Raw genomic sequence first — 16,579 nt, 5'->3', positions numbered from 1 at the left:
TTTCCAGAGCGGTTTCTCAAGTTCAGACAGAACTGTCCTCAGCGGCTGGGTGTTGGCTGCCCTGAGGGTCCCTGTTGTCCGGGTGTCTGCCTCCAGCTCCTCACGGCGTGGTCACCGCGAGCGGGGACACGGAGCGTGTGGCTCCCTGGGGCCTGCCCGCGGTCAGGCGGAGCCTTCTCCCTCCCGGCAGGTGGAGAATTCCACTCTGAGCTCCCAGAGTGCCGCGCTCACCGCGCAGTACACGCTGCTCCAGAACCAGCAGACGGCCAAGGAGAGCGAGAATGAGAACCTGCAGAAGCAGCAGGAGCAGCTGACGGCGGCCTACGAGGCGCTGCTGCAGGACCACGAGCACCTGGCCGCGCTCCACGAGCGGCAGTCCACAGAGTACGAGGCCCTCATCCGCCAGCACAGCTGCCTGAAGACGCTGCATCGGAACCTGGAGCTGGAGCACAAGGAGCTCCGGGACAGGTGTGTGCGGGCCTCTGGCGGCGCCCCTGCCCCTCCGGGCTCATGTCCTTGCCCACAAGCCTTCCCCGCGTTTCCTCTCGGGCCGTTGCTTCACGTTGTCTGGGACACCCAGACTTTCCCGGAGGGAAGTCCATCGAAAGTCCCATCCAGCGGTTGGATGAGTTTGTGCAGCTGGAGGCCGAGTGACAGGAGGGTCCCCAAGTAGAGAAGGGGGTGCCGTGCCCACTCCCAGCTCAGGGAATCCCCAGCCTTGGGGTTCCTGCTTCCCTAAGGATTCCCCCACCTCTCCCTTCCTCTCCAAACCAGGAAGAAGGAGGCCATTCACCACAACTGCCCCGCAGTTTTTTACACTGACCTGCTCCCATGGACTTCCCCAGCCTCGTTTTCCCTGTCAAGGTCTGGGACGCTTTCTTTCCAGCCTTCGATTTTGGCAGCTTGTGAATATATAGAAAGCAGATAGAACAGTATAGTGAAACCCCCGTGTACCTCTCAGCCATACCTCTCTCTCCCCCTGCCTGCCCTCCTTTCCTTTTTTAATCTAAAATTTACATGCACTGAAACCTACAGGTCTGGGCACTCTTCACAAAGCAGGTCCTGGGTTTCGTGTACATTCAGCTAGCGTTGCCCAAGCTCCTGTCCCCCGGCAGATCCCTGAGTGCTTCTGGGCAGGACCCGGAGTCTGGTGGGAGGGGTGCTGTGCACCTGACTCTGACCCAGGAGAGAGCTGTGTCTCTACAGAGAGGTGGGCACTCAAGCCCACGGAGCTGTGTAGGAGGGAGCAGTTGATTACCCACTTCCTGTGCTTGTCAGGTGTCCTTGCTGACAGCATCTCCTTTGACTGGTCCTAGTCATTGAGCTGCAAAGTGGTAAGGGCATCTGATGACGCTGAGGGCACAGAGGTGATGACATTCAATTATCCACTCACCCGTTGCTTCTGTTTTGCCTCTCTCTGGGGTCCTCTACCTGCTCTCTCCACCCACATCTCCTTTCTTCAGGAGCTGTCGAAGCATCTGCTCCTAGTAAGACACTATGCCTTCCAGCCCAAATTAGCGTCTTGTGCCTCTGGGCATTTCCATCTCCCCTCTCCTCCCGAGCCCCTCCTAGGTTCGTGTGGCATTTGGTGAGCGTGTACTGTGTGCATGGTGCTGTGTCTGGACTTGCCAGGGATGCTCCCGGTTGGCTAATGAAATGGAGCAAAAGGTGTTCACAGAGCTCTGAACCTTGCCCACTGCTCACCAGGCACTTAACGCGTCTTGTCATTAACATCTTGTTCTATGTTCTAATTGTGTCTCACGATATTCTTAGTGTCTGTTTAGAGGGTGAAGGTTTTTGCAGGTGGAGTTTGGACTGGCTTTGAGGGGGTTCACAGTTGTTTTCCCTCTGGCTCCTTGTCAATACAGCAGGCAGAACTACTGTGTTGCTTGAATTTTCACTGGCTGGACAGATGGCTGGAGGCCCCCTTGGTCTGTCTGCAGTGGGGCTATGGCTTTGGGAGTGTAGGTACTTGGGACACAGGGATGATGGCACTTTTTAAATTGGATGCTCATTTCTTGGTTCCCTTAATAGATATTTACCAAGTGCCATGCCTCGTACCCAGGATTCACTGGTGAGCAGGACACATGGCATCAGTCCTGCAGTTAGGTGGTTACTAGTGGTTACAGATACCCCTGTGGGCTTTTCCAAGACATGACCACAGGGAAACGGGTTTTGGGGAGCCCTGATATCTGCCTGTAGCCCTAATTTGCAAACCTGGATGGCTTTTTTCAGAATTGTTAGCCTGGTTGAGAAATGTCACCACCTGAGAAGCTAGACAGAGCTTCCACTCCCAGCTTTATGCTTCTCCACAGTGTGGCAGAAGGCCCCACAAAAGTGTGTCACTGAACGGCTGCCTAAGCAGGTTTCTGACTTTGATCCCCGACTAGTCCTGGCTCTAGTCAGGTGGTATAAGTGGGCGCAGGCGTGGAGCTGTGAAGACAGGTTGGGCACCCTGTCACACTGTCTGACAAGGAAGGGGGTCTGCAGAGGAGGGATTTGCCCGAATGGGGACGATTGAAAGGTGGTGCCTTAGTCGTTGCCATGGATTTGGGGGAGATCCTGAGTCGTCTTTGAACACGGATGTTTCCAGCAAGTAGGAAAGACAGCCTGGGCTTGTCAAGGGGTCCATCCTCCTGTGCTCTGCTGGTCTCCAAGAGACAACTACACAGTAACCCCCAGAGACTGAGGCTGCAGAAGGAGAGAAAAGCCTAAGGGGAGGGGGAGGGCTGTGTTTGGGGATCCTGAGAAAAGGCTGTGCGCGCATGCGTGTGTGTGTGTGTGTGTGTGTGTCTGTCTGTCTGTGTGTCTGTGTGTCTGTGTGTGTGTGTGTATGAAGAATTGGCCACTGGCAGCCAGTAGGTCCCCACCAAGCAAGCCTCTGTCCCAGCAGCAAGGCCAGGCAAAGAACAAGGAGACTCAATTTCAGAGGAGAGGAGGGCGGAGGGCTCACCCAGGCCCCAGTGAAGAGGGATTAAGTGTTAAGTGTGGTGGAATTCAGCTGTTTATTTTGTCGTTTCTTGTAGATGTGTTTGTGCTTAGTGAACCACCTAGTAATGTAGCCATGACTCCTGAAGGGAAGGGCTCAGAGTGCAGGAAACATAGCCTTGGTGTTCCCCAGGCGGCTGGGGGAGGAACGGCTGCTTTGACGGGGAATCTGAGGGACTGTGGACACGTGTGGGGCTGGAGGAGACCCCTGGCCCAGACGCCTCTCCTGGCCACCGTTCTCCGTTTTTCTGCTGCCCTGCATCTCGCCCTGCCTGTTCTGCCCCATCCCCCTCAAAGACGCCAGAGAAAGCCTCCAGAGGGGCCCTGCCTTCTCTGGGCAGCTTCACAGTCCTCTGGGGAGTTGGGTACCTGGAGGGAAAGGAGGCCCCGGCCCAGCTCCCAGCGGGTGTGCTCCCCTCCGCCAGGCACGACGACATGCTGAAGCGTCAGGCAGAGCTGGAGGAGCGGGAGAAGGTTCTGAACGCCGAGAGGGAGGCACTGCAGCAAGAGCAGAGGACGGGCGCCATGGCCGTGGGTGAGAACCAGCGGCTGCGGGGAGAGCTGGACAGGTGAGCTCCATGTGGGGCGGCTGCCATCCGGGGTTTCACCTAGACGCACTCAGCCCCGCCGAGAGGAGGTCAGCGGGGGTCCCCTGGCAGTCCTGTATTTTTATATCTTAAAAATTTTTTTTATTGAGTTTTTGAAAGAGTATGCACGAGTTGGGGAGGGGCAGAGAGAGGGGGAGACCCAGAATCGAAAGCAGGCTCCAGGCTCTGAGCTGTCGACGTGTAGGCTCGAACTCATGAACCGCAAGATCATGACCTGAGCCGACGTCAGCTGCTCAACCGACGGAGCCACCTGGGTGCCCCGCAGACCTGTATTTTTATAAACCCTGTCCTGTTCACAGCTGGGTGGCACAGTTGAGAGGGGGCTCTAGCTTTTGTTGCTGGGATGGAAGGACTCGAGAGACACGTTGCATCAGGCCCAGACCCTCATCTGATGTAGGCCACACGGCGATCTCATGAAGGACACACCATTGATGCTTGGTATTCACACGTTTCCTGTTGTGAATTCACCTCCTTCCTAAAATGTATGCGTCACCCCCAAATCGATGCTCATGGTGCTTTGATCCACATGCCCGGGGTGGCCCGGTACCTGAGTCACCTGATGCACACATTTCCAGCTGAGGACATACAAGGATGCTCTGCCTTCCTGTGTCAGTTCTCATACTGTGAATAAGCATCCTTTTTGTGACCCGTGGGATTTTCATATTTTTGTCTTATTTCGTGGCAGTTTTACTATTTAAAATACCCACCAAGTGGAGTACTGAAGTGTTGTCTCGTGTTCCTAAGTGCAAGGTTGTGATGGCCTTACGGGGAAAGTACACATTAGATAAGCTCCATTCAGGCAGGAGCTACGGTGCTGTGACCGGGAGGTGTCTTTAAACAGAAACCCCTATAAAATAAGGAATGTCTTGATCGGTCGACTAAAATGTTGTAACCAGAGCAGGAACCTGTACTGTGCATTTTCCCGAGGAGCGGTGGTTCAGTGTCCACCAGTTCAGTGATCTTGGGGGACCTCACAGAGCATCACTACCTCAGATAACGAGAGTCAGCTGTACTGTTATTATCCCCCCACCCCACTTTTTTAACAGATAAGAAACAGGCTCAGAGATGAGCAAATTTTTTCAAAATCACTTAATGGCAGAGTCAGGATTTGAATCCAGTCTTACCACAATGACCGTATAAAGCTGCTTCGTCTCCATGTCCTTGCATGAATGTGCACCGGGGCCACATTCTGCGGTGTGTCCTGTGCCCTGGGAGACCAGGCTCGTGGGTGAGGGAGTGTCGGCGATAGGCCTGACAGTGACGTGGGGAAGAACACGGCGGCTGAAGGTTGTCAGCCACGAGGCAGGCTCACCGCTACCAGGTCATCTTTCCGTTTTATGCTTTTTTCTTAAGAGAAACGGGACATCGGAGTATTGATGTGAGACTTTCAGGTTTCTGAATGTTGGCACACTGATCCATTTAAAAGAAGGGTGCGGGGCCAAATAAGACACAGCTGTGTCCAAATGAAATCCTTGAGCCTCCAGTGACTGGAACTTTCTGATCCAAATCTTCCCCCAAGAAATCCCAGTTAGATAATAGTTATCATGATGATGATAATTTTAGTGGGTTTCTGTAAAACCCTGGCATCTCATATTTTATTTATCCCAGGAGTTGAAGTTAGAAAGGAGCTTGAAATTGGGAAGAAAAGCCAGACGCAAAAATGTTCTGGTTCTGTGTTTCCAAAAAACAAAACAAAACACGCTAACTACTGAACCCCTTTTTCCAAGTACATATGCAGATACCCCAAGGCTTTAAAGGCAAAAGACATCATGGCAGTGATACTCTGTTGGAGCAGGTGTCTGAGTCTACCCACTGTGTCCCCCCAGCCCAGTGTGAGGACACCAGGGGGACCCTTGTAGAACCCCAAGGGACGCAGTTTGAAAACTGCTGATTTTGTTCAAGCCTCTCATTTTACACGTGAAAGAACTGAGGCCCAGAGAGGCTATCATCTTGTGTAAGGCTGCACAGCAGGGACAGCTCTTCAGCTCTTGGCCTGTGGCTCTCCACCCCCAGGGTCAATTTCCTGCACCACCAGCTGAAGGGGGAGTATGAGGAGCTGCACGCCCACACCAAGGAGCTGAAAACCTCCCTGAACAACTCACAGCTGGAGCTGAACCGCTGGCAGGCACGGTTTGACGAGCTGAAGGAGCAGCACCAGAACATGGACATCTCGCTGACCAAGCTGGACAACCGCTGCGAGGTGAGGCCTCAGGACGTGGACAGCCCTGAGCCCAGTGGGGTTGCGATGGGTCTGCGCTGGCGTCGGCATCTGAAGACTCTGTGGAAGGCGGTACAGGGGCTGAGAGGGTACTGAGGCATTTAAAAGGGAGACAGACACCATGATTGGCAGAGATGTATTAGAAAACACCTTTCCATCTGCCCTGTGCTTCCCCGAGCATCAGAGACATGCATGGGGACAGCAGAACACAGACTTATTTCCATCCCCTTGTCTGTGTCTACACTTTCATCTTTGCAATTCAGTATCCACGCTGTTCCTGAGAAATGGCGTGAATGGCTGACTCTGGCTCTGGGTCCTGTATCCCGGGGCATCTGGAATGGAGCTTACTCAGGAGTGCCCGGGTTTCCAGAGGAGCAGAGCTGTCTTTTGGTGCACTAGGTTGGAAATTGTCTTCTTAGACAGCAAAACCATCTCAAATGAAATCATAAGCAGACCCTGTGACAGATAAGACCAAAGTGGATTGGGCAGGGGAGAGCACTTGGTCCCTCCCCAGCTTCATCCGTGGGTCCCTCCCCATGGATGGCACCATCCCCAGGACACAGCTCCTCTTGCCTCTCGTTTGTCCAGAAATCCTCTCAGAGGCCTTTTCCTTCGAGCTCGTGGTGGCCCTGTGGGACATCTCAGCTGAGGAAACCAAGGCCCAGGTGCCTCAGGGCCCCCTGGGCTGGGGCAAGGGGCGTGTGGAGGAGGTGGGGGCCAGACTTTAAGCCAGAGGAAGCCTCAGCCACCATAGACTGTGTTGTCACAGGGAGGTTCTTTAGGGTTTCGGAGGAGACCTCAGACTGAGGTCCACGGTAGTGGAATGGAGCTCTGTCTGAAGCCAAAGCCTGCGATTTTCCTGCTACATCAACCGTACTGATCTTCTGAAGCAGGAGTTGGCAGATCTCAGCCCACGAGTCAGATCTAGCCCACTGCCTGTTTGTATACCTTCGGCTATGAACTAAGAATGTCTTTGACAGTGGTAGTGGTTGGGAGAAATCGAAAGAATAGTTTGTGTCAAGTGGAAATGATAAGAAACTTAAGGATAATTTTTTTAATGTTTATTTTTGAGAGAGAGGGAGGGAGGGAGGGCGGGCAAGCGAGTTTGGGAGGGCAGAGAGAGAGGGAGACACAGAACCCGAAGCAGGCTCCAGGCTCCTAGCTGTCAGCACAGAGCCCGATGCGGGGATCGAACCCACGAACCGTGAGATCATCATGACCTGGGCTGACGTCGGACACTTAACCGAATGAGCCACCCAGGCCCCCCAGAAATGATAGGAAATTTAAATGTCCATGTCTGTCAGCAGTTTTATGGGAACGTGGCCACACCCGGTGCGCTTACATTTTGTCTGTGGCTACTTCCTGCTGCAGCAACTGAGTCGAAGCTTTGCAACAGGCGACCCCCTTTCAGTCTGGAAAGCCTGAAATACTTAGTGTCAGGTCCTTTGAAGAAAAGGTGTGCTGACCCTCTTCAAGAGCAGAGCTGCCCACCAGAAATAAAGCATAGGCCACGTGCACATGTTAACGTTTTCTAGTAGCCATGTTAAAAAAGTAAGAACAGGTGGGATTAATTTTCATAGTATATTTTGTTTGGCTAACATATCTAAAATATTATCATTTCGATGTGTATCCAAAAAAATATCTTCTATGTTCTTTACTGTCATTAAGTCTTCACAATCTGTCGTGTACTTTGGCACACCTCCGTTCAGACTAGCTGCATTGTAAGCTCAGTGGCCACACGTTGCTGGTGACTGCCAGATTGGGCAGGGCAGGTGCAGAGGGAGTTCAGCTCTTCCCATGCCGTTGGCTCTTTTGGTCCTTGCAGGTTCTCACTGGCAGAGGAGGGGTGCACGTCCCTGTGCACGTGGCCCTTCCCCTGGAAGCCACATTCCCAGCAGAGGAATCACGGGATCGCGTAGTGTCTGAAACGCTGTTGATCTGTGTTGTAGCTGCTCTCCCGTCTCAAGGGAAACTTGGAGGAAGAAAATCATCACCTTCTGAGCCAGATCCAGCTGCTGAGCCAGCAGAACCAGATGCTTCTAGAGCAGAACATGGAGAGTAAGGAGCAGTACCACGAGGAGCAGAAGCAGTACATGTAAGGGCACGTGTGGGGTTGACACCTGTAGGCAAAGGGCGGGGGGAGGTTCTAGCTTCCCGGGCCCCATCCAGGACCTGTGACACTGTGGACAAGGAATGGTCCCAAGCCTCTTGGCGTCCTGAGGGCAAGGGGACAGACCACCTTGCCAACACATCCTTCTCTTGGCTTCCCTGGAATGGTTCTGGGTTTCTGTAAGTGGTGGTGGTTAGCTTTTGTTTGTGTTTCAAAGGCAGTACCCCCACCAGAAGCTTTGGAATCTGCTTTTGGAATTAAGCTCACTTTTAAAAATATGACCGTGCCGGTGAGAAATACCTCAGGGAAGAATCCAAGTGGAAGGCTGAGCACAGGTGCCATAGCTGGTGTCTTTCTGTCCCCTGTGTCTGTTTTCCCCTGGATTGTCGCAAAGTGGGTTGTTGCTGTGCTGTGATTGTCCTCCCTCAGCTGGTGTTAATGAAGTGCCAGCTCTGTCACGGGGCCCCATGGGGTGCACAGATCCATTCCCTGGGGGCCAGGAACTGGTAGGGGTGGGGGGTTGTGTGAGGAGCACCTCCGTGCTGGGCACCTGCTGAGCTTCATGGAAGGCAACGTGGTGGGGAGATGAGGTTCTCTTGTGGACATGGAAGGTGGGCAGGTGGGGAACCTGAAGGTGGAGCTCAGCAGTGTTCTGGGTGCAGGGAATGTGCACAGAAAGAAGCCTGGACGAGGAGGTGGGCACTTAGCCATGGAAGGCTTCTCTGCGCAGCTTGTGAGTTTGGATGTGTCGGGAAGGATGCCATCATCCGAAAGGATGCTGGTCTAGCAGGGCCTAGGAAACCGAGGTCTGGAGGAGGAGCCCTTGTCCTGGAAACCTCATGCTTTAGAAGTTGAGTAATCCGAAATCCATCTCATGGATCTGGGGTGATTTTCACCACTCTGTGCTGTGGTGGGTGGGCTCTCCTTCCTCATGAGGCGGGGGGACTGGCTGGCCAGTGTGGGGAACGCAAGAGGAAGCTGGCTGGCAGAGGGATGTGATCACAGTGAATGCCGCCGCACTGGGCCCGCTCTCCAGCATAACGACGCTGCTTCGTTACTTTTCTGGCTTTGATCCTGTAGAGGTGGCTCGCCACCTACTGGAGGATGGTTTACATTGAAAACCATGCTGTAAATTTAGGGTAGATCGGACTGACAGAAGTTGGCCGTCTGTAACCCAGCTGATAAAAAATGCCAGCAGGGGGTTGGGCAGGTGCTAACCAGAAGAGTAAGAGCCTGGTATCCAAGGGGGATGATTTGATGGTGGTTTTGCATTAGAGAATGCCGGGGGCTTAGCAAGCTTCCCAGAGCCTGCACTGAACAGAGAGCACTGCTCTGGGCCCTGGGAAGGGTGCAGTGCCCGCTCGCAGGGAGTTACTGTGCATCTGTGGGGCCAGACAGCCACGGAAGTGCTCACAGAGGAAGGCTGAGCAGCATGGCAGTGAGGACAGAAGAGTAACACAGACATCAAGCCAAGGGGGCTGGGAGCAGAGGGGCTTCCTGGTGGGCGTCAGAGGTTCACGAAGCTGTCACTCTTGGGATGTCATTGTGCAGTGATGTCTCAGCCCTCAGTTCGGATGGAGCCCCTACAGCTCCACGACAGAGGCCTGTGTACCCTTCTCTGGTTCAGAGGCCTCCTTTTCTAACAGGGAGACCAGGGTTCCGAGCTGTCATGGCTGCTGAGACCCAGGTGGCAGCCTGTGGGCAGTGCGTGTAGAAGGCACCGCCCCTGGGACTCCTGAGATAAAGCAAACCAGAAGCGCACCCTTCATATCAGGAAGGCCAGACTCGCCTAGGGCACAGCATTGCCCTCTGGCAGCCCCAGGGTCCAGAGGGGTCTTGATCCTTTTTGTGTTTTTGAAAATGTGAACTGATCTCCAATAGTTAGAAATCAGGACATGTTGCTTCATGACCTAAGTTTCTGGCTTCTCTGAAAACATTGGCGGGTCTGCCCTGTAGGCCTCATGCATCCCTGCCTAGTGGCCATCTGTTTGGGCTACCGTGCCCACCGCTCCCCCTGCTCTTTCTAGGCCTGCTTTGCTCCTTCTCTGGCCCTGGAAGCTTTTGAGTTTGCCCTCGTGGAATGTCCTCAGGAACCGGCATCGAGATAGGTCCAAGTCAGAGGTCTGACTTTGCTGAACTGACTAGCTGAGGGCACACCTTTCCCCTTTCACCAAAGGTATTATTAACGTGCAAGTGCTGTGGCCACCCCCGAATGCCCAGTGTCCTGAAAGACCTGGCCGCCAAGTCCTTAGAGCTTCTAGAAACATGCAGGTTTTCAGATGGTTAGGAGTCTGCTCCCTTGAGTCGGCTTGCATCCAGACCCTAGGTGATTTATCATGGCTCCTTAAGGTAGCAGGGCTCCCTGGACTCATGCCAGACGTTTCCATTCGCACATTCCCAGCTTTGTGATCATGAGGGTCATGACACTATGATGTCCAAATCCCAGAAAAGGTCCCAGGCTGGGCTGATGAAGTAAATTCACGTGTTTTATTTAAAACTGGATTGATAGCCCCCCTTTCCTCTCTCTTCACAGAGACAAATTAAATGCCTTACGGAGACATAAGGAAAAACTGGAGGAGAAAATCATGGATCAGTACAAGTTCTATGACCCTGCTCCCAAGAAGTGAGTTGATGGAAGTGTCTGTGACTTAGACCTAGAGCAGAGAATGTCCATGTTCATGAGTGGGGTGGAAACTGCTCCCGTCTGGAGCAGCACCCAGCTTGTAGAGCCTATGCCTCCCGCTCTGTGGAGGCCCCGTGTGCAGGCCGCTCCCATGACAGAGGGGAATTAGACGTTCGGCCCCGCCCCCTGTGCTCTGGCTTGTCCTGTGAGGGACGGCGGATGCCAGCTGACTGTGATGAGGCGTGGGCTTAATTTAGCCACAGCCCTTTAAAGGGGGCAGAGAGTCTGTGGTTTTGGAGCCATTAAAATGGGACAAATGGCTGCCGTGTCAGGTTCTGTCTCAGGATTTCTCAGGACATTGCAAATCACATTCCTGTTTTGGAGAAGGAAGCTGGTATAGCACCTCCTGCAGGTGAACACGGGAACCCCTGGGCCTCACACAAATTCCTCTGGGCTCCCTGAACCCCAGGGCAGGTTTACAAACACATTCCTTTCTCCAGGGAGCAGCAGCCCCCTGGCTGTGGGGCCCGCTCAGTCTCCCAGCAGGGCCGGCATCATCCATCAGGATTGACCCCTGAGCCAGCCCTCCCGTGTCCTGTCCCAGCCCAGCCTCAAATCAGAATCACCATGAAGCCTCAAGGCTCCTCTGGTGAACCACAGAATTTCAGAACCTCATTCTCACCCTTCTCTCTGACAGAGAAATGGAGGCCCAGATGAGGAACCGAGTGGTTTGTGTAGACACAGTGCTATCTAGTTTCAGAGTCAGTTTTTTTGTTATATCAGGATGCCCCCATTTCCATTCAGCTGCTACTCTGTCGTTTACTCTTAAAATTCACCGGTTTTAATTTAAACGGCCTACTCTCTCTACCTGCCTCCTGCTCTCCCATATTCCTCTGTGCCAGGGACTGGGGGAAGAATGTCCACTCACCTCACTCACTATTAACTTTAACAGAAAATGAAGAGGTCCATGACTCTGTTCCAGAGTGGCATTTTGACAGAAAAATTGCCAGCGAACACAGATGAGGTTAGCACCACAGCACCACTTGGTTTCACACAGATAACCAAGAGTCAGTGGCCGTGTTTGAAGTCTGCTTTCCCAAGAGGCTAGTGTGGATTTCTGCCACAACACACATTTCTACCATCCCTGGGCCCCAAATCCAATGATTATGGTGATGAAGAGCACCACCATTCTGAACCCCAAATCAATGGCTTCCAGGCTTATGGAAAGTCCAGCTCCCATCAGGGCCCCCCACCCTGTGACCTGCTGGAGGGACAGTGCGGGTTGGCCTTGTCCTTCTTTTTTTTTTTTTTTTTTTTTTTTAATTTTTTAACGTTTATTTATTTTTGAGACAGAGAGACACAGAGCATGAACGGGGGAGGGGCAGAGAGAGAGGGAGACACAGAATCGGAAGCAGGCTCCAGGCTCTGAGCCATCAGCCCAGAGCCCGACACGGGGCTCGAACTCACGAACCGCGAGATCATGACCCGAGCTGAAGTCGGACACCCAACCGACTGAGCCACCCAGGCGCCCCTGGCCTTGTCCTTCTAACAATCTGCTCGTAACTAGGAAAAACCACTGGATTGGAGCCAAAGCCTTAGTCAAACTCATCAAACCAAAGAAAGAGGGTTCCAGAGAACGACTGAAGTCAACCGCAGACAGCCCTCCCTGGCAGCTGGAGTCCCCAGACCCGACGACGCCATCTGCCTCTCAGCCCCTCCGGTTGCAGCCAGACAACCCCGAGACGGCCCCGTCTGGCTCCAACTGTGCGGAAGAGCAGGACCCCCTCAACGGGCCTGTGGGGAAAGGTACGAGTGGCCGACCAGGCTGCAGCCAGGCTCTGGAGGGGATGCTCCGAAGGGCCGTGCCTCGAGGGTGGAATGAGAGACGGTGCATGGATGTGCACGCATGTGCAAAGGGGCATGGAGAGGGTGTGCCTCATACGCACACATCTGCCTCTTCGCGTATGTTAGCAACCAGGTAGAAAATATGCATCCACGTCAGCAGCTTCGTCCCATGACAGTTTTGTTATTTTAGAATGAGAACCATCGCCCAGCAGGTACGCTGGGGTCGGGGGTCTGACACCCACAGAGATACTTATGCAGGCGCTGTAGAGACAGGCTCGGTAGTATATGTTTTGGGGTTGTACATGTCAAAGATTTAGTGTGAGCTGTTCCTGTAGGGAAATCCCAAGTGCGTTTAACGTGTTCTGTGTGCACATTAGATCTTCAGTAAAGTCCCTGAGTCCTACCAGCCATGGGGCACAGCTTACCCTTGTACTTAGGCCTGTCATGTGGAGTTTTCCAGAGGTTCTGAAATGGAGTTCTAGTTGTATATGCTATGTTTCATCACATCTAAGACTCTGTCAGCTCTACACTGCATAATTACTTAATATGCCACCCGGGAAGGAAAAGACTGGCAATCAGAAGAGGCAGTGCCTTACCACTCAGAAAGTTTGTTATACTCTTGTTGGAGAGCTCTTCCAAAGACTTAGGTTGCTGTGCCCAGACGTAAACGGAAAACAGGAGCAAAATAAATTGGTAGTGGCAGTGACCGTTTTATCAGAGGTGGTACCCCCTGGCCAGTGGTGACTTTCAGACACCATCGGAGCTGTGTCCTGATTTCAGAGATGGGAAGGAAGGGGGAGAAATGCGTGTCTTAGAATCAACCAAACGCGGCAGTGGCCATGAAACGTTATATTTTCAAATTTACTTTTAAGTGGTGATTAAAGATTACTTACCCATAAACCTTGCTAGTAATGTAAGTGTTTATGCAGGACCCCAGGACTGTCTGAAGACCAGGCCTGAGACCTTTGTGCCCCCGGCTGCTGACGGCTGGTGGAGACAAGCTGCCTCTTGAGTGTGGCACGTCACAAGCCTTTTGGGGGTGGTGGTGGGGACATTCACCATGCGAGGTCCTGTTGTGTCACTTTTGAATACAGAAAAAACGTGCACACGCGCACACATTGGCGACAAATGCTTGCCTCCCTCCCCTTCTTTACAGATCAGATTAGGTGAAAGGCTCACGTGCAGCTAAGAGATAAGGAAGCCTAACCTTGGTTTCTAGAGGAGCCCTGTTGCCTCCCGTTTTCATGTTGGCCATTTAAAGCCATTGACCTTTATCCCCTCCGCTTGTATTATTCTGTAATTGACTTAGTGAACTACCATCCATCTAATGAGCTAGGAAAACTTTGAGAGGAAAAAAAGTGCTTGGCTGGTCCAGACCGTTGAGCTGATCCATGAACGAGCAGGTCAGGGAAAATTATTCATAGTGGCAGCCATGTGTGGGGTGCTTCCTCTCGGCTCGGCATCCCTGTAGCTAATTTACATGCTTTACCTGTCTTCCTTGAGTCCTAACTACCACGTCCGGCAGGCACGATTAATCATCCCTCCTCAGAGCTGAGAAAGTGAGGCTTGGTGAAATTAAATTCTTGCCAGTGTAACCAGTGATGGAACTGGGATCCACGTCTGTCGGGGTGCAAGCTGGAATTCTTGACCACTGTGTGCAGTTAAAGCCCTTTGGGTCCCCGAAGATGCTGAACTAAAGTGTGGCAGAACCTGAGGTCCCTTATTCTGGCCACCAGGTGGCGCTGTGGAGGAAGAAATAACCGAGGATCCCATATTGCTTTAATCCTAAATGAGAAATTGGTAAATCAGCTGTGTCAATATAGGACGTGTTCAGAAAGTAAGACTTGAGTGTCTGCTCTGACAAGACTCTAAAGGCCAAGAAGTGTGGGATTGGGGTAGAGGTTGTGCGGGAGATCGAAAGGGAAATAATTCTTGCTTGACAGGGGGTTTGGTACAAAAAGTGATATTTTCATTGTTTTTAAACATATACTGCCAAAAGAGGTTATTGTAGATATACAGAGTTACTGGTGAATACTTGAGGGTAGACTGTTCATGACACCAGGCCAGAAACAGACCATTAGGGGTTTCCAAGGCCTTTGAACAGGAACAGGAGTAGAGTGAGCACCACATCATCAGGGGGCCTGTCATTAAAATGGACGAGTAAGAGAAGCCGGGTCCTAAATTAACAAACATCCTTATTTAATAATTTAACACTTTGAAATTGAAATATGTCTCAGCCATTGGCTCCTTGAGCAGTATATAGTTCTCCTCACGTGCAGAGTGAAGCATTGGCACAAAGATGCCGGTGAAATTAAATTGACTCAGAGCATAAATGATTCACGGAGTCCTGGTTCTGGGCTTGTCATGGGTATTGTTTCTGTCTTTCCTGGGTTGGACAGGATTCTGATTTCCTGACTACATTTAGCTTATTTAGAGTCATTTGTTGTTACTCATTTGATTTATTTGTTTTTTTTTTTTTTTTTTTCCTTTTCTTCCTCTCTTGGGTATTCTGGGGAATAACAATTTAGCAACTCAGCGCAAAAAGAGTCCCTTTTTGAGAAGCAAAAGCAAGGACAAAGACAAGTCTCCAACGGCCCACCCAACTCTGTCTAAACGCCTGCGGTTCTGGTCTTCCTCTGACATCCCATCCTCTCCTAATGAGCCTGTCCCTTTTTCAGAAATTGGAGATTTCTAATCCTTTTCCTGTATCATGTGTCTTCATCACGTAATCCTCCTTCATTTCTGAAATTCAAACAAAACCAAAAAAGAAACAAACAAAAAGTACCTAAAGGCCAGATGACCCATAGTGGACCCCTCCTTCCCAACCCCAGTTCAAGCCAAACTTAAAGTAGCCAGCGTGGATTCTGATTTCAAAAGAGAAGATGAGTTGTCACACCCTCTGGACCATTTCTCCAGCGCAGCACAGTTTTAGGGGAGCCTCGGGACATCCGTGCACAGGTCCTTGGGCCAGGATGTCCGTGCTAATAAGTAAGTCTGATGGCCGTGGGCTGCCTTCCCCTCTCTCGCACCTGCAGGCTTATGTCATGCCCGTGTGTAAAGCAGGATTGGTCAGTTGTCGCTTTGCTTCCTAAAGTTTACGGCCTCTGTCAAGTGAGATTTTTTTTTTTAAGACTTATTTTTAAGCAGCTAAATTTAAAACCGCTGCCCTTTGTCAGAGCACCGAATTGTTGGCTTTTGCTGACAAGGCCCTTTTTAGATGTACTCTATGTTTTGAAGGATTTACTGCTCCATTCAAGCGTTTTGTATAATTGGATCGATGTTGCCAAGCCAGAGGGCAGCCCAGAATGAAGTTTTATGACTCTGACCTCTTGGACGTGGAAGCCAAAGTGGTAGCGGACAGAAAGACCATCAGCACACCAGTCATGCCCAGAGCGGGGGGATGCTGGTCGATAGAGGCCTTTAGCTACTGCACTGTTTGCTGTCTTCCGTCATTCCTGTGTGGTCTTCTTGAGTTCTGCCACATTTTTTTTTTTTTTTTTTTTATCACCTGTATGATTACTTCCGTGTTTTCCCTTGAACTGACTCAGTGTTGCTACTTAAATTTATTTTTAAAAGGAAAGATTATTATCAGTACTGTCTGTGGAAAACCAGTATCAGCATAAAAACAAGGGAACCATAAAAGTACATACATACCTACTAAGCTGTTGAAGTCGGTCAAAGTGGCACTGACTTCATCTCGCACGCTCCGCCTTGGGGACCCCGGGCCACCCTGCTCCTGGTCCCCCAGGACTCTGTCTCGCCAGCATGCCATTGGAATCGCCCTGTCTCTCTGCCATTCGTGCTGTCTGCTCATCTCCACCTCCCCTCCGCTCATTTTAACCACACCTGTTGGATGCCTGTCCCGACTCATTCCACCAGACTTGAATCTTGCTTCTCATCAAGGGTATCTTTCAGAATCCAAATTTTGCCTTGGTTTCAAGTTGTAAGATTTGGGCACTGAAAACTTCCCAGCGAACCCAGACTTCGAGTGGCTGAGGGGCCAGTGGGGTCAGGTCCACAGAAGGGCCCTGGCTCTGGGTCCCCAGCCACGGGGTTCCTGGGTTGGGACATGGTGACGTCCTCCTGCTCCTAGTAGTTCCAACGGCACTCGTGTTACCTTCCATTTAGAGAGCCCATCTCCTTTCCTACTGTTAGGTAGTTGGAATGAGTTAGGGTTTTTTTTTCTT

At 51.7% G+C, this 16,579-nt stretch overlaps 1 protein-coding gene across 4 annotated transcripts in view; it reads left to right on the top strand.

Moving 5' to 3' along the window:
• CCDC88C (coiled-coil domain containing 88C) overlaps positions 1-16,579 on the top strand; it is a 129,330-nt gene that overhangs the window by 99,204 nt on the left and 13,547 nt on the right. For all 4 annotated transcript variants that reach the window (XM_045451882.1, XM_045451881.1, XM_045451880.1 and 1 more), the window contains 6 exons: positions 191-468; positions 3,414-3,557; positions 5,610-5,796; positions 7,764-7,909; positions 10,458-10,547; positions 12,115-12,353. In XM_045451882.1, the coding sequence (XP_045307838.1) occupies positions 191-468; positions 3,414-3,557; positions 5,610-5,796; positions 7,764-7,909; positions 10,458-10,547; positions 12,115-12,353 (1,084 nt within the window). The remainder of the gene's footprint in view (positions 1-190; positions 469-3,413; positions 3,558-5,609; positions 5,797-7,763; positions 7,910-10,457; positions 10,548-12,114; positions 12,354-16,579) is intronic.

The sequence above is a fragment of the Leopardus geoffroyi genome, chromosome B3 (genome assembly GCF_018350155.1).
Source record: "Leopardus geoffroyi isolate Oge1 chromosome B3, O.geoffroyi_Oge1_pat1.0, whole genome shotgun sequence".
In the NCBI taxonomy this organism is placed as follows: Eukaryota; Metazoa; Chordata; class Mammalia; order Carnivora; family Felidae; genus Leopardus; species Leopardus geoffroyi.
Note: the sequence above shows the minus strand (reverse complement) of the source record. Positions and strands in the feature narration are given on the sequence as shown.